Source organism: Typha angustifolia, chromosome 2, assembly GCF_048772165.1.
Source record: "Typha angustifolia cultivar Huaian chromosome 2, ASM4877216v1, whole genome shotgun sequence".
Taxonomy (NCBI): Eukaryota; Viridiplantae; Streptophyta; class Magnoliopsida; order Poales; family Typhaceae; genus Typha; species Typha angustifolia.
The window spans coordinates 8,000,830-8,017,915 of NC_133240.1; the positions used below are offsets into that span (position 1 = coordinate 8,000,830).

General features: G+C 38.7%; 2 protein-coding genes across 4 annotated transcripts; one reads left to right on the forward strand and one right to left on the reverse strand.

Moving 5' to 3' along the window:
- Nucleotides 1-282: 282 nt before the first annotated feature.
- On the forward strand, nucleotides 283-11,221 carry LOC140770316 (protein argonaute 1A-like). Of its 3 annotated transcripts, none has more exons than XM_073111475.1 (23): nucleotides 283-544; nucleotides 2,229-2,932; nucleotides 3,042-3,250; nucleotides 3,341-3,493; nucleotides 3,576-3,709; nucleotides 4,865-4,974; nucleotides 5,391-5,497; nucleotides 5,608-5,746; nucleotides 5,905-6,021; nucleotides 7,385-7,492; nucleotides 7,623-7,694; nucleotides 8,589-8,711; nucleotides 8,797-8,962; nucleotides 9,147-9,268; nucleotides 9,347-9,484; nucleotides 9,602-9,744; nucleotides 9,888-9,950; nucleotides 10,019-10,082; nucleotides 10,199-10,334; nucleotides 10,447-10,520; nucleotides 10,615-10,709; nucleotides 10,787-10,818; nucleotides 10,904-11,221. In XM_073111475.1, the coding sequence occupies exons 2-23, from the start codon at nucleotides 2,237-2,239 to the stop codon at nucleotides 11,104-11,106; spliced, it is 3,204 nt and encodes a 1,067-aa protein (XP_072967576.1). In that variant the 5' UTR covers nucleotides 283-544; nucleotides 2,229-2,236; the 3' UTR covers nucleotides 11,107-11,221. The 3 variants fall into 3 exon arrangements, with proteins under 3 accessions (XP_072967576.1, XP_072967558.1, XP_072967568.1); XM_073111457.1 differs by lacking the exon at nucleotides 283-544 and adding an exon at nucleotides 1,266-1,299; XM_073111467.1 differs by lacking the exon at nucleotides 283-544 and adding an exon at nucleotides 1,266-1,299 and having other exon boundaries at nucleotides 3,341-3,490.
- Nucleotides 11,222-12,067: 846 nt separating this feature from the next.
- LOC140772289 (sucrose synthase 7-like) lies at nucleotides 12,068-16,761 on the reverse strand. The gene is made up of 17 exons (XM_073114284.1): nucleotides 16,301-16,761; nucleotides 16,065-16,197; nucleotides 15,830-15,984; nucleotides 15,543-15,735; nucleotides 15,339-15,457; nucleotides 15,037-15,253; nucleotides 14,872-14,967; nucleotides 14,606-14,779; nucleotides 14,379-14,495; nucleotides 14,113-14,279; nucleotides 13,808-14,032; nucleotides 13,408-13,729; nucleotides 13,066-13,310; nucleotides 12,852-12,990; nucleotides 12,671-12,762; nucleotides 12,552-12,575; nucleotides 12,068-12,466 (listed from the first exon to the last, which is right to left on the reverse strand). Exons 1-17 carry the CDS (start codon nucleotides 16,402-16,404, stop codon nucleotides 12,454-12,456), a joined length of 2,535 nt encoding a protein of 844 aa, XP_072970385.1. The 5' UTR covers nucleotides 16,405-16,761; the 3' UTR covers nucleotides 12,068-12,453.
- Nucleotides 16,762-17,086: the final 325 nt, after the last annotated feature.

Below are 17,086 nucleotides of genomic sequence, written 5' to 3' on the forward strand. Positions count from 1 at the left end.
GGCCCAATTATAAACCTCACCGGTTCACCCCCACGTCGCGCTCATGATCACCCTTAACCCCCCAGGCGCAATTTAGACACCGGACGCGCTGGGACGAGTCGACGACTCGACTCGAGCCTCTTATTATTATTATTATTATTATTATTATTTTCTTTTACGAATTTACTGTTAGAACCCTAATTTTGCCTAGATTTGTTTTTAAAAAAAAATCCTCTTTAACAAAGCAAAAAGTAAATATTGAAAAATAGAGGGTGGGAAAAATTATCTTCTCTTTATCGAGTCCTCCAATGTGCAACTCTCTCTCTCTCGGCGTTTTCTCGTGCTCCACTTTATAGTGTTCGTTTCCTCGTCTGTTCGCTTCTCGTTCTCTCTCTCTCTCTACTCCGTACCTACTCTGCTCTCCACCCGTAGTGAGAGAGTGAGGCGTAGGCATAGATTAGAAGCGGCGGTTTCGGATCCCGAAAAGCGGTTTTGCCGATCGAATCGGCGGGTTTTCGGCCGCGGTAAGGCGGTTTTGTCTCGGAGATCGGGTTTCACGGCAGGGGTAGGCATTTGGATTCGCTCTATGGATTCTTGTTCGTTCTCTTTGTTTTTGCCTTTTAGTCGTAAAGGCCTTTGCTGAGTTGGTCTTTATTTGTTTCTGCGAGGTTTCTTTTGATCCTCTTTGGTGTTTTCGTTTTGGTTTTAGTGTTAGGGTTGGTGGTCGTGTGAGCGGAGTGGAGATTGAAGTTTTTGGTTTGTTTGGGTGGTATTTAGTTAGATTTGGTTCTGGTTAAGGACCGTCGGTCTTGTGGGGTGGATTTGCTACTTGGATTGAACTCTTCGGCGGCGATCGCATTGTTCACGTGTTAGGTATTAAGGGAAAAGGGTTTTCTTCACGATATTTAAGGTTTTGTAGACCGATCTCTAAGTTCTTTGCCCCTTTTAGTTAGTTGTTTTTGATCTTTGGAGTTTTGAGGGCTTTATTTGGCGCAGTCTTTCGATTTTGTGCTTCTTACGGGTTTTCATCTTTTTTCGTTTTATTTTATTTTGCTTATTTTCTTGGGTTACAAACTTACCATCTGTTTTTATAGACGTAATATTGTAATATCTTTTAGTTTTGCTCTTTAAGAAACACAGAGCAATTTAGTTATGGAGTTTGCTGTCCATGTCAAAAAAAATTACCATTTGATTATCAAATTCCCTTTAAAGTTAATATTTTAGCCATTATGCTAAATTTTTACTATGTTTCATGATGTGTAGGTTCATGCGGGATATTTTGTTTAAATTCATCCACGCAGATGTTAAAAAATAGAAGTTGTAAGGATTTGTTTAAGTCAGGTCTAATTCTTTAGTTGTTTCTGGATTCGGTTTGTAATGCTCTATTTACCAGTGAGGTTGTTTTCAGAATGTCTCGTCAGGAAGCAAGCATCTTTTTTCTTCTTGGTTTAGAATTATAAAATTGGCATAATGTATCTTGTTGTTCCTTGTACTGAAGGATAGCTACACAATTTTTCTGCAGTTTTTGCTCAACTTTTCTGCTTTACTCTGCAAAAACTTTTGGCCTATTGCTTCACATGTAACTTTTCAGCAGGAATCCTCCTTTAATCCATATTATGTTTTCCTGATGAGACTTTAGTTGAGGAATCCTCTTTGATGACCAACATAAACATATGGTCTTTTCACAAAGCCTCTGTATGAACAATAAAAGCTGATCCGCTTTGACTTTTATCCAATTTATGTAGATGGTTCGTGAACTTTCTCGTGCTTCATAATTTAAAGTCTTCAAGATAGGAGATACATATTTTGAAATATCTTCTATGTCAGCCATTATTGCCAAATGCATTACATGTTCTCTTTTGAAGCTTTTTTTTTTTGTAGTAGTGCTCTCTCTTTTTAGGAATTTATGCAGTTCTATATTTTGTGCGATCGGATTCCATCTATTGCTGGCAGCAAACAAATGTCATATATGCACTGTTGGATTTTGGTCTCTGAACAGACTTCCTTGTTATAAGTAGACCCGTCTTGCTATGTTAGATTTTCATCATGTGACCATGAGGTGACATCAACGATTGATGAGAGGTGCAAGTTTTATAATAGAGGGATTTGTATTCTTTAGCTACTTTGTGTAAGCTTTGTCAATATTGTACATAGCTAACCACTTTCTATGTTTCCTTTTCTATCCTAGACTTATATTAATATTGTATATACATATGGTTTTGTATTTTCACAAATTTTCTATTTTGCAGCCCAGAACATGGCGAGGAAGCGGAGCACAGAACCTTATGGTGGTGGGGAGAGACCAGAGTCTCAAGAGCCTAGTGGTAGTGCTGGACAAGGTGTCCCTCGGCACTCAGTTAGTCCACATCAACAGGGAGGTGGTAGGGGAGGTCGTGGTTGGGGAGCAGGCAATCCTGAACTGTTCCAACAACGAGGTCGTGGGAGGGGGCACTATCAGGGGCGAGGTGGTGGAGCTCAGGCTCGTGGTGGAATGGCTCCACAACAGACAAATGTGCCAGTTGCCGAACACCAAAGACGTGGCCCACCACGTGACATGCAACCGCAGCAACATTATGGTGGCCGTGGAGGTAGTATGGCTGGTGGACGCGGGTCTGGCCCCTCGGCTGTTGGTTCATCAAGACCTCCGGCTCCCGAGCTGCACCAAGCAACGCAAGCTCCACCTTATGCCATCCAAACATCCTCATCACAAGCAGGTCCATCACAGCCACAGGAGATGTTGAGTGCTCAGGTAGCTGAACAGTTCCAACAACTCTCTGTCCAAGGAGAGGCTTCTAAGAGTCGAGCAATTGAACTGGCAGTTCCACCTGCTCCATCAAGCAAATCTGTGAGATTTCCTTTGCGCCCTGGGAAGGGTAGTTTTGGTGTTAAATGCTTGGTCAAGGCTAATCACTTCTTTGCTGAATTGCCAGACAAAGATCTTCATCAGTATGATGTAAGTCTTTCTCTTCCAAATGTTACTCCAGTTTTATGCCTTTTCTTCTTATATGCTTATTTTCTTTGACTTGTGCTTACTAATCACTAGCTACTACTCATTTAAATAGGTCTCCATTGTGCCGGAAGTTACATCACGTGGTGTGAATCGTGCTGTGATGGAACAGCTAGTCACCCTCTATAAGGAGTCATGTTTAGGAGGTCGCCTTCCAGCATATGATGGCAGGAAGAGCCTTTACACGGCTGGACCATTACCATTTACCTCTAGAGAGTTTCAGATCACTCTTGTTGATGAGGATGATGGTTCAGGATCTACAAGGTGTTCTGCTTTCAGCTGTCACTCTTTTACAAATCATATTTTCTCTCTATTGCTTGTTTGAGATATTCATGATAGATTTCTGTATTTCAGGCGGCAGAGAGTTTTTAAGGTAGTTATAAAGTTTGCAGCCCGTGCTGACCTTCACCATCTTGGACTCTTTTTAGCTGGGAAGCAGGCAGATGCTCCACAAGAAGCCTTACAAGTTCTTGATATTGTGCTCCGTGAATTGCCTACTGCCAGGCAGTAATAGCTTTTGTCTAATATCTCAGATGTTGATGCCTTTATGATGTTTGTACTTAATGATACAAATTTTGATGGTTCACAGATATGCACCAGTTGGTCGTTCATTTTATTCACCTCATCTTGGAAGGAGACAGACACTTGGTGAGGGATTAGAAAGCTGGCGTGGTTTTTACCAGAGCATTCGCCCTACACAGATGGGCTTGTCACTTAATATCGGTAGTAACATCCTTCTTTGTTTTTTCTAGATTTGTGCTCCAGACATACTCTTTTCCAGATTCTGAAATATTTTCTCACATTTCCAATAAATTGCTATGCAAATTATACAGTTCATTTGCACATAGACAAGATTACCTTGGCCTTCTGCAATTGGGTGGGTGTGTCAAGTTGACACATCTAGTTCATGCTGGTATGCAAGTACGCTACACAGCTTTTTTATGCTTTAAAGCACGTTAAACCTTTACAATGAGGTTGTTACTTTGTTATATGAATCTGTCTAGATGGATTTACACATTGGCAAATCTGTGAGGCCCCTTAATTAGGTTTATCATTTGTGACTGCACTAGATCTTGCAATAGGTGATGCAACAATTAAATTTTTTCTTACGGTCTTTTTTCCCTATTAAATCGGTTTAGGAAACCTTTTGATAGTGAATGCAGAAGCAAGGTAAATTGTTGATATGTTGATTTAGTTGTTCTAGTTGAAATCTGCAAAGGCCAGTAGGAGTTAATAGGTATGTCAAACCTTTTGATAGTGAATGCAGAAGCAAGGTAAATTGTTGATATGTTGATTTAGTTGTTCTAGTTGAAATTTGCAAAGGCCAGTAGGAGTTAATAGGTATGTCAAACCTTTGGTAGTGGATGCAGAAGCATAGTTAATTGTTAATATGTTGATTTAGTTGTTCAGGTTGCTAAGGCCACTTCTGGTGAGGTATGCCATGATGTCAAATGTTTCACTTAAGTATAGTATCATCACTACGAATCAGGTTTGCTTGAAGTTATATCTATATTGCTTCTAAGTAAACCTGATCCCTATTTTCCTCTGATACTCCAACAGTTTGTTGTTTTTTCAACTTTGTGTTGAATGAAATATTTCTTTATCAATTTGTGTGCTGAAAAGCTGATACGCTATATAATTCTATTTTACATGATGGAATAACCAAATATACACTTCATAAGTTAGAAATTTTACCTATATGAGAACCTGAAATTTGTCATATTATTTATTTACTTGGAATAATCTACTGTATAATTGATTTTGTGCGATGCCTGGATGCTTCTATGAAGGTTCGGGCGATATCAAGAGTGGATATAGTTGAAGAAGAATTATGAATTTCTTCAGGACCATTACTTATGATGACCCTTCTCTCTCCAGATATGTCATCGACTGCATTTATTGAGCCACTACCTGTCATCAGTTTTGTTGCCCAGCTTTTGAATAGAGACATCCAAGCAAGGCCACTATCTGATGCTGATCGTGTGAAGGTTGGCTAAATTTAGATGATTTTTCAGTTTATTTTATTGTTTCTGGAGTTCCATTATAAATTGACAAATGGGCAAAATCACTTGGGTGAAGAAGTTATTAGGATTTCTGAACATATTGAATACTGTTCTGCTTGGAACTTAACTTTCTAGCTTCTCCACTTTATAAGTTGTCACGAACTATCTGTCTATCTCTACCTTTTACTTCTAAGTTAATTAGAAATATTTCTATACTGTCTTAAATTATTTGGTTATTTTTTTTTCCTGATTCAGTTGAATTGTTTTGTAAATTTGGCCAATTGGCTTGGTTGATCACTATCAGTGTGTAGAATCTCTTTGATAATGACTAATGACATGTCCGGGATATAATGATGTTGCTGTTTGGCTACTTCTGTCTTATGCATGTTTCTTGACTCCAGATCAAGAAGGCTCTGAGGGGTGTGAAGGTTGAAGTTACTCATCGTGGGAATATGCGGAGAAAGTATCGCATATCTGGTTTGACATCACAGGCAACTCGAGAGCTGACGTGCGGATTTTTTCTTAGTTTCTCTTTTAGTTGCACTTATTACTTCTCTTTTTATGTTGTGTGTAAGTGGTGTATTGATCTCCTATCTGAGATTCTGACTGATGCAACAGGTTTCCTGTTGACGAAAGGGGTACTATGAAGTCTGTCGTGCAATACTTTCATGAGACATATGGCTTCACCATTCAGCACAGCAATTTGCCATGTCTACAAGTCGGCAACCAACAGAGGCCAAACTATTTGCCTATGGAGGTGAGTTTCCTAATTGATGCTCTTTTTCTCTTTATGTTGTTAGAAAAATGTCCTTTCTCTTATAATACTTCATGTTTTTTATTCTGACTTGGATATAGGAGTTCTTTTTCCTTGCATAGAATTAAAACTTCTGTGGTAAATTATGGAAATGATTTTAGGTTTGCAAGATAGTGGAAGGGCAAAGATATTCTAAGAGATTGAATGAGAGGCAGATAACTGCTTTATTGAAGGTGACCTGCCAACGACCCCATGATCGGGAACGTGACATTATTCAGGTAATGCATTTGTGTTACTGTTTTAAAAAAATCATATTGGAGTTCATGTATGTCTTTCCATTTATTTTGATGTTTGTAATAGCACATTTTTTGTTGATGAAAAACATTACGTATAACATTTATGGTGGCTGTATATGTCTTCTTTACATAACAACGAAAGTTTGATGTCATCAAATAAGCAATAATCTAATAATAATGGACGACGGAGATTCACAATTATACTTTATAAGAACAACCTATGACACTTCTAATCTTCCCGTTGTGGATAAACTGACTTCCTCCTTGCAAATACTCTCAATCGGGTCCCACATGCCCGGGTGACCGACAAAGCACCTGATTGACGATATTTTTCTTTTTCCTCAACATTTCGTGAAATGTAAATTTTCCCATGCATTCCATGAAGCTAATCAGACTACTGATTGGCTTGCAAATATGGGTTGCTTATCGGGTTTGTACTTGGGAAAGCTCTTTCCCGGTGCCACTTATGCATCTTTGGCCTCTGATGTTAGTGGGTCTCTTTGTATCTATGATTCTTAATTTAATATAATCCTTTCTTTCTTTTTTTCTGAAAAGAACAACCAATGGCAGGTCAGACCATTAAACACCTCTCATCATTGTCTGAGGCAATTAAGCTGATGAGCCACACCAATCCATTAGAGTCCTTTAAAGAGCCTGTATTATTGATCCATCTCTTAGTGCACATTGTTCTGAACAGAAGGGCATGGTCACAGTAGTTGTTGGTTTGGGGTAGTTGGGTTTTTAATGTGAGTCGATCTTACTGTTCCAAAGTAAACTCGGATTGTCATCTCATTTTAGTTGATTGGTTTACAACAATTCATGGCCTATCTATGTTGAATTCCTCATCCAATCCTCTTAACTGATTAATTGATGGTTTACTCAAAAAAAAAAAAGATTAATTGATGGTCCATCAGGTTGAATGGTGTAGTATAATTTGATTATTTAAACACTTGTTCATAAATAAATATTGTGTTCTTGAGTTTTTGCTTGTGGATGTCATGGTGCATTCAGGAATTGATCACCATGTTTTTATGACCATTTCTGTTCACTGTTTTTTTTATTTCCTAATTTGAAACTGCCTTTTTGTCCTATCAACTTTAGTTTTTAAGAATATGTGTTATGACATGCTTTGTGTATGTTTGGTTTATGCCGGTACCTGTACTGGCATGAACATATTTTCCTACAACTGGAAAGGGTGCAGAGAGGTTAGTGGGGAAAAGCAAAATGGGGGCATAGACATGTACCATGCACTCAAGTTTTCTGGACTCCATGTAAAGTAGTGTTCTATATTCACTTCAAGGTGATGGGCTGCTTTTTTTACAATGTATTGTTCTTTTTTCTCTAGACGGTTCGTCACAACAATTACCAGGATGACCCTTATGCAAGAGAGTTTGGCATTAAAATCAGTGATAAACTTGCATCTGTTGAGGCACGAATTCTACCGGCTCCATGGGTAAGTACTCAAAGTATACAAGTTTCACTTAAATTATGTCAGCACTGATTCCAACACATACTTTTGATCGGAATGCTGTGGGGAAGAGGAAAAAGCAAAATACCTTGATTGCATTCTGTTGGCTTTGCAGCTTAAGTACCATGACACAGGCAGAGAAAAAGACTGCCTGCCAAGAGTTGGCCAGTGGAATATGATGAATAAGGTAGACTTCTTTCTTGTTCTTTTTCTATTAAGATTCAATTGGTTGAACAAACAAATAAAGGATCCTTCTTTTGGTATCTGACTACATATTTGTATTTACACTGGGAAGTACTTTGGATTTCTAATTACGGCAAGCTAGTCACAACAAATACACTGTCTGGTTCAAATTTCTAATACATGGGAGGAAAAACACTACTATTTCCTTGCATTACGAATTTGGCTATGTACACTGTCCACAGTTAAACAGAAAAGAGGAAGTAGATTTTCACTCAGGTTGACCAGTATTAATAACTATCATTTGTAGGAGGTGCAGTATTTTTGTTCATTGTCATCATTTTACTACGCATGTGTCGCAACTTTAGTTGTCTATTGCTTAAAATTTCTTAGGTTTTAGTTGGTAGTCTGCATGCATGCTGTTTCTAATGCTGCCTGACTCACAAGCACCTTGCACATTCCTCCTGTTATTGCTTACCAATCTTTTTTTATCATCTTTTTCTTAATTCTATTGAGTGATTAAAAGATGATAAGAACAGCGTTATCGGCCTGTTTTGGCTATGCATTTAGGGCTTTTTTTTGTTTGAGGCTAAGTTCTGAATTTGATTAGTTAGCTCATTTCTTAGTCTTGATTTTTTAAAAAAGTGAATTTGGTTAAATATAAAAATGATAAAAAGATGTTTGGTTACTGAACCAAGTTAGAGGTCTCTGAACCAATTCAGGGACTCTCCCTGAACTCAAACCAAACGGGTCTTAGGTCCTAACTTGTTTGTGGTTCTTATTTTAAACCCTAATTTGGGCAGAACTCAGTCAATGGTTTTCTTATTGTCCATCAAGCGTGGTGATGATAATGCCTATTTATTAGATTTTTCTTTTCTGCTCCCTCCTTTTATATTTTTAGAAAATGGTGAATGGCGGGAGAGTTAACAGCTGGATGTGCATAAATTTCGCTCGTAATGTCCAAGAGAATGTTGCACGTGGATTCTGTCATGAGCTTGCACAAATGTGCCATACTTCAGGAATGGTTAGTCTCTTTGAGTTGTCATTTCTTCTGCTTCATTAAGTCACTTGTTCATGACCTAATATCACTTAACAATCATATGATTCAGGAGTTCTCTCTTGAACCTGTTCTTCCACCCTTAAGTGCACGTCCTGATCATGTTGAACGAGCTCTAAAAGCACGCTACCATGATGCAATGCGCATACTCCAACCCCAGCGCAGAGAACTTGATTTGCTTATTGTAATATTGCCAGATAATAATGGTTCTCTTTATGGTACTAATTATCTTCTGCAAATCATTTTTCTTCTCAACTTCTTATGTCATATCTGCATGGTTGTTAGTTTGGATTTTTGTTTACCCATGTTCGATGTGATACATATAATCTGATCTGTTCTCAGAATGTTGAATTACTTCACAGTATTGGTCTGTTATTCTTCTCCTTTTTTTCTCATTTGCAGGTGATCTGAAGCGGATTTGCGAGACGGATCTTGGATTAGTTTCACAGTGCTGTTTGACTAAGCATGTCTTCAGAATGAGTACACAATATCTAGCAAATGTTGCTTTAAAGATAAATGTCAAGGTATTCGACTTAAATATTTGACCTCTTTTCCATCCTATCCTTTTCTTTCTTGAGCTTGACATGGCTGTATAATTGAAGGTGGGTGGTAGGAACACTGTCCTGGTAGATGCTTTGTCGAGGCGCATACCTCTGGTCAGTGACAGACCCACCATAATATTTGGTGCGGACGTGACACATCCTCACCCCGGTGAGGATTCGAGCCCCTCCATTGCAGCTGTAAGATGATTGGCTTATAAGACATTTATTTCCTGTTTTGTTTGTATTTCTCTTACTTTTTGATAAATGATATTGTTGGAGGTTCATGGAATGGGGAAATACTGGTTTACTCTGCAGGTTGTGGCTTCTCAAGATTGGCCTGAAGTAACAAAGTATGCTGGACTGGTTTGTGCTCAGGCTCATCGTCAAGAGCTTATACAAGATTTGTTTAAAGTCTGGCAAGATCCTCAGAGAGGAACTGTTACTGGTGGCATGATTAAGTATTTATTCCTAGCTTGTACCGGTGTCATTCTTGACATTTAGGATCACTGAGTGTAATTTGTTGCATTTAGGATGGATGTTAGTTTGTGTTGGCTTTTACAGCTTATATCTTGAGGAATTCATTAATTTCATAAATTTTCAGGGAGCTCCTCATTTCTTTTAAAAGAGCTACTGGACAGAAGCCCCAGCGAATTATATTTTACAGGTATGACACGAAATTCTTCGTTCCCATGTTCTATTATTTTGGAACAGGAGTAATGGTTCTCCTTACAGGGATGGTGTTAGTGAAGGCCAATTTTATCAAGTTTTGTTTCATGAGCTTGATGCAATTCGAAAGGTTGGACCTTTGCTTATTTCTGCTTCTAAAATTCCCTCATAATTTAGTTTGCAATGATATATTGCTGGTCTTTGGCTAATGCTTTGCTCCTTCGTTTGCTATTCCTTATATTTCAGGCATGTGCCTCTCTAGAACCAGAATACCAGCCTCCAGTCACTTTTGTGGTGGTCCAAAAACGTCACCACACTAGGCTGTTCGCAAGTAATCATAAAGATCAACATTCGGTTGACAGGAGTGGGAACATACTACCTGGTTAGTTCCCTATGCTACTGATCGTACAAAATCCGTATTGATTTGCAACCTAATTATCACTTATTATTCCGACAGTTTTAAATTTGATTGATATTCTGTCTGAAAATTGAAGGTACTGTAGTTGATTCAAAGATTTGCCATCCGACAGAGTTCGATTTTTATCTGTGTAGCCATGCTGGGATCCAGGTAAATTATCACATTAGCCTGCTGATCTTTGTTTGTTCTTATTTTTTATTTCCATATAGGGACAATGAGATATTGATCCTTATATGCACTTTAGGGTACAAGCCGTCCTGCTCATTATCATGTTTTATGGGATGAAAACAAGTTCTCTGCTGATGGACTGCAGACTCTTACCAATAACCTCTGTTACACGTATGGAGATCTTTGCTTTACTCCTTTGCTATTGTAAGCCAAATATCTATCTGTCTAACTGTTGACTGTTTGTACAGCTATGCAAGATGTACACGCTCCGTATCTATCGGTATGCTTCCCTTTTTCCCGCTCCTATTATGTATTTCCTCAAGTGCAATGGCTCACGACCAATGTTTGGTATGCTTTTCTGGCAGTACCACCTGCATATTATGCTCATCTGGCTGCTTTCCGAGCCCGGTTTTACATGGAACCAGAGACCTCAGATAGTGGTTCTTTGGCTAGTGGAGCTGCTGGCCGTGGTGGTCCTCAACGTGGTAGCCGTGTTTCTGGTGGTGGTGCTGTTAGACCCCTTCCAGCACTAAAAGATAATGTTAAAAAGGTCATGTTCTACTGTTGATTCTTTTAACTACGGTGTGCTACTCAAATACTGTTGTCTAATTGTCTGTACGTGCTTATTTACTATATAATTAACTCCCTCTACTTGCATGTTTATTTAAGGGTTTGTTCCTGCATCTGATATTTCTTCAGTACGCCTTGTTCAGTTTTTGCTTCAGTGTGTAATCTATGGTTCATGGAATATTAAAAGCAGAGGGATCATGAGATAATTAGGCTTCATTTAGCCTGGTTGTTCGGCATATGGTTCCCCGAAAGTGCTGTTAAGTCTCGTATTATATTATATTCCAAATTCCGTTTATCAATGTTGCTATTGGTGCCAATATTTGCTGCATAATGTTGTTAAATAATTGAAGCTACAATTTAACTTAGGCCTCCTAACTTGTTACCATGTTTTAATTGCATAGGTTTACAATTTTTGTGATATACACCCTATTTTGAGGATTTTACAATCCAATTTTTTTCATATAAATTTTTATTTAACACTTGGTTAATTTGGATGGTGCAAAGAAATAATTTATTATAATATATAAAATAATTTATAAATACTTAAACTATTTATGTTTTTCTTTTTTTTTCCTCTTTTTGAAAAAAAAGAAGAGGAGGAAGGAAGATGTGGTGAGGCTGTCGGGGAAGACAGAAAGAAGATGGTGAAATGATAAAAAAGATCTATAATTAAATTATTTTTTGATTTGGAGGTATATATAGTTATATATATATATGTATTAGTTAACAGTAATATTTAAGAAGTTTAAGTGGTATTATCTTTATAACTAAGTTACCCTTATAGAGTAATTAATTTTTATTTTTTGTTTGTGTGTGATCGACGGTACCAACTTGTGTCAATTAATATTTGGGTAAAATATGGAGGTAAACTGTAAACTTTATAGCATTAAATAAAAGGGGTTAACGCTCTACTTCTATTTTGCGCAGTATTATTTAGTTCAGAAAGCTATCCACTATTGATACTTTCATTGCTTCCATGGTCTCTTCGATGGTGCGATTCCATTAAAGAAGAAATTATCAACAGAATTATTGTGATACATAAACTAAAGAGTTGAAACAGAGGCGCATCATTACTCTTTTATTCTTCACATATCCACAAAGCATTGCCACCACCTGTTGCAGTCGATTTCTCTTATTGCATGATTCAGAGAAAAGCTCGACAACAACAAACAGCAAATACCAAACTACGAATACCATCAGCTAAATTGGAGAGGCAGCAACTTGAATGCAACTCAGTATTTTCTCCTTTCCTTTCTCTTTTCTCGATCGATCATCTCTGTATCAAGATGTATCCCTGGTGACTTTATACTGACACCTTTGGCTTGAAGCATCAAAGATTGAGCGATTAACCAGTCAACCTATAACAATATAGATGTGTTTGGAAGGTGAGTACGCATTCTTTCTTGAAACATTTGTCTTTGAAGTAGTACTTGAAGTCATTACCTTTGCAACAACGATTGCTTGCGTCTGCGGAAACCAAAGAACAATTATCATTAATCGCTTGCTTCACCTGGAATTCTGTGATAAATTCCTATTAAGAGTTTTAGAGTGAGTTGACTTGCCTTCTTGGCTTCTGTGGTTTACCTACAGCACTAGCTGGTGCATCGTTGGTTGATGATCGAGTTTGATCGCTAGCTGCGGCCACAGTCTTTGCCTGAATCAAGATTGAACCCATCAAAGGTAGCAATGAGAATTAAGCAAGCTGCCATATATTTTTTTTCTCTAAATTTTGCTTCAACACACCAGGTTCCTGAACTGAAGATTGTACAAGAGTTGGAGATACTGCAGTTTAGCTTGCTTCTCCTCCTTGTTAACTTGCCGCCAAAAGCTGTAGATTGATCCCATGTTCAACACCTTAGTTGCATAGATCTTCCATGTATAGCTGCGATCGTTGTCCACCCTTTAGGTACTGAAACACTTTATGAGGAAATAAGTTTCAGCATCATATTAGTTTTACCATTCATAGATGCGTTGTAGGCCAGAACCGGAGATCTTGTTCCAGTAACTAGGATCCCCCCTGCATTTCTCAAAGAAATCTGCAATCTTGTTGCTGGACTCCACGCCGTTTGTTGGATCGATATGGAAACCGGAAACTCCATCGATGATGATCTCCGCCGGCCCTCCTTGGTTTGTGGCAAACGTCGGCAGGCCGCAGTTCATCGCCTCGATAACTGTTAGTCCAAATGCTTCATACAATGCAGGCTGCCACAAGTAATGTCGTTGGTATTTCAGCTCTTTTCTAGTAGTCTCACGAAGGCAACGGAAGGAAAATTATAGAAGAGGTAATCATCATTGGTACCTGAACAAAGGCTCCCTTTGTATCGGCAATGCAGCGATAAAGCTCGCCGTTCCGAATGCGGTCAGTCTGCGCCGCTATCCACCGCAGCTGACCTTTAAGTTGATACTTCTCAATCAGAGAATGCATCTTCTTGATCTCACTTATCTCTTCTCTGTCTTTAGATTTTGCAGGGTCCAAGAAGCCGGCAACCACAACAAGATTCACAAGGTCCCTGAGCCTCTTGTTCTTCGCATACCATTCGACTAATCCGGTAATGTTTTTGATCGTGTCGAGCCTCGCCATAGAGAAGATGATCGGTTTATCTTTGTCTGCGAGAAATCCTCTGTGGCAATTATAGTTTACACGTTAGTTGCAAGTAGAGGTGAACAAAATGCAATCGAGTAGAAATTCAGGAACTTGCATGTGTTCATCATTTTCAACTTTGCTATATAACAACTCTTCTATGGCAGGATGAAATGAGGTTAAGCGCTTCTGCCTCTGAGTGAACGGGAAGTAGGTCGATTGATCAGCACCGGGAGAAGCTATGTTGAACTTTGGATCGAAGACATTGATGCCGGAGACGAAGCGGCACAGGCCTGGCATTGTGAATGCATTGTGGCTCTCATACTGACCAGGCCTGTCCTTGCTGCATGGCCAGAAGTTGAAATTTTTTGTTAAAAGAAAACTTGAGAGGATTTCAAACTGAAGTATAAATAGTTGACTAACCTTCCAGCAATTTCCTGGTATGTGCTTGTAATTATGAAATCACTAGTGTTCATTGCAATCACATCAGCGGTGAATTGGCATGAGAAGTGATTCTTTGGTTCTAATTCTTTCCACTTAACATCAGAATCTTCATACTTGGTCTTTTCAAGAGCGTGTGCGATTGTTCCCTTGTTAAAATAGTTCAGATGACTGTTAATATTTCCTAGCAGTTCCGAGACAAAAACGTATGTAGAGTAATTACAGCAGAGATGATAATCAATCATTACCAACGTAATTCCAAGTTTTGCTGACACCAAAGAAGCAACCAAGTTTCCATCAGTGTAGTTGCCAATGATTAAGTCTGGTTTCCTTTCTAAGTGGTCAAGAATCGTAGCAGCAGCATCCTGAGAATCCACAGAATTATTACTCTACTCAATTAAGAGTAAAGCTACGCAGTTATACTTGGAGCTCTCTTAAGGCAAAATAGCATCAACTCTCTCTCTCACACACACACCTGAGCATATCTCTCAAGGTAAGGATAGATATCAAACCGAGAGACCCATTGGCGCAGAACTCCGTCGTCCGTCCTGAATGGCACTCTAAGAATGTGCGAGTGCTTCGTGTTGAATATCGGCTCGAGTTCTCGATCACATTTAGTCCCCCTGGTGTCTGGAATCAACCTTGTCACCTGCAATCACCTCAGATGGTTTTGTTATGCCTACTTAAAATTTTCTTTTGGTTGATTCAGTAGAGATGCTTATGCATCGATGTGAGTTTTACCACAAGAATCTGAGGCTTTACAGTCAATCCCTGCTGTTTGATTCTGAGGAGCAATTCCTCCTCAAAGGCTCTAACTTGGTCTAGTATGTAAACAACCTGTTAAACATGCATGAGTATCTTATTATCAGATTGTCGTTATTCCAGCAAAATTTCTATTATCTATACCTGTCCGCCGGTATCCGGCAGGCCGAGAACCTCTGCTTGTCCAAAGTACCCATGAGGAGAGAAGATCACAATGGTAAATATGGTAGGAACTCTACTGAAGAAGTTCTCCATGTTTGAAGGATCAGGTGCTTGCAGGACTTCAGATAGACAATGCAGTGTCTCCTTAACTCTTTCTGCAGTATCACCCCATCCTTTCTCTAGACCCCATTGTTCAAATCTTCAGAAGAATGTAACCTAATTAGATATCCAGGAGAATTTCCAGTACAACTTATAACTTTGCCACGGATATATAGAAGAGTCACCTGTGTTCAAACATTCCGAATGGTGTGCTTTTAGGCAGTCCACTTACAAATACCTCAGCCAGAAGCAATGCTGTCTGTAGTTTGTCAACAGCGTTGATTGTGTCATTGATCAATAGTTTCTGAAGAGTCACCGACAGAGCAACTTTATAGTTAGTTTTTCAGTAATGCAGCAAATGATATGATTCATTATATCAAAGTTTGTACTTCTCCGGCGTGATTAAGGGCGAGCAAGTAGTCCAGCAATGGCTTCATGCTCTCAGAGTCCTCGCTCAGTTTGGATGATAAGAATCTGGATATGAATTGCATGCCATTCCCTATCGACGAAGGAACTACAAGGTGAGGTGACGATAGATCAAAAGCTCCAAAATCCACTTCAAGTGAGTTCTCATCTTTCGCCCTACAATTTTCACAAATTATCTTTAGGATTTCAACAGATAAAGCATTTGGCTTTACCCATAAGAGTTTTCTTTTTGATCATGAGTAAGTAATACCATTTCTCATCATAGATTTCTTCTTTGAACTTTAAGTACTCCGACGCCGTAATCCCTTCTACTGATAGATTCTGAGAGTGGACTTTGACATACTCCCATATTCCAGGATGAGACCTGACAGCAAATGCTACTAATGGAGGAAGGACTACTGCTTCCTGCCATCCAAACATAACAATTTTACACAAAGAAGCTGTAAAGAATATAAGCCAGAATCTAAGGCAGATGAAGAGATAACCTGTGTTGAACAAATGAAGTGACCCAGAATGCTTTCAACTAGCTTGGCCTTCTCAACCTTGTCATCAATTGAATTCTCCAACTCTTCCATCAGTTGTTGGTTTTTCATGACCCTTTTACCTTTAGAGACATACCTAAATTCCAAATTGAGACAAAACATAATTTGTCTTGATATCACTGTGAACAACTTCTAACGGCATTCAAGAGAATTGCTGCATTAATTTCGATACATCATACCTTGCGAAGCACCTCTTCATCTGATACTGGCTTTTTTTCAATGCTTCTGGCACGCTCTCTGTCATGTTGTCTGATCTCTTGAGGTTGAGTGAAGAGGTGTCCATATCCGGAGTTTCAATATTATATCTTATCTAATGTTCTAAACAACTCCTGAATTCAACCTTTTGAGTTTACAAATGAGGGTACGATCAATTTATAGGACATGGTCTCCATAGCATCTGTTTGGATGCTCCACCTTGATTTCCTTAATTTCTTCGGAAGATAGATAGAATATGAGATTTGCTTGCTTTGAAACAGAGAGGAAAGCTGACATCAGAGAGAAAGCACATTTGCTTGTCCAAGTGATCCCAAAGATATATAGAACGTAAGAAGGCATTGACTCCGAATTGGATGCTTCCTTTTTGAGTTTGCAATCTTAGATTGTCAGTTCTTTATCTGACCAACTTGCTAGAGAAGAAGAAAGCCTTTCTGCTCAATCGGGATTGGAACTTCTGCTTCCTTTATAAGAAAGGAAAACAAGAAAAACATGAAGTCATTAATTTCTTTAACTAAAAAACATATTGTTAATCACCTAAACAAAAGCCTCTATATATTATACCACCGTGAATTCTTTTTTCTAAAAAGAACTGGGATAAGTTCCCACTCTCAGAACACCGGAATAAAAAAGGTCTAAAATGGAAGAACATGAAACTATCACCAGAGCTAAATGTAAAATAATGCAACTGAGTGGGAAAAACAATCGACTTGATCTCTTGATTAGAAAAACGACTGGCAGTGCAGAGCACA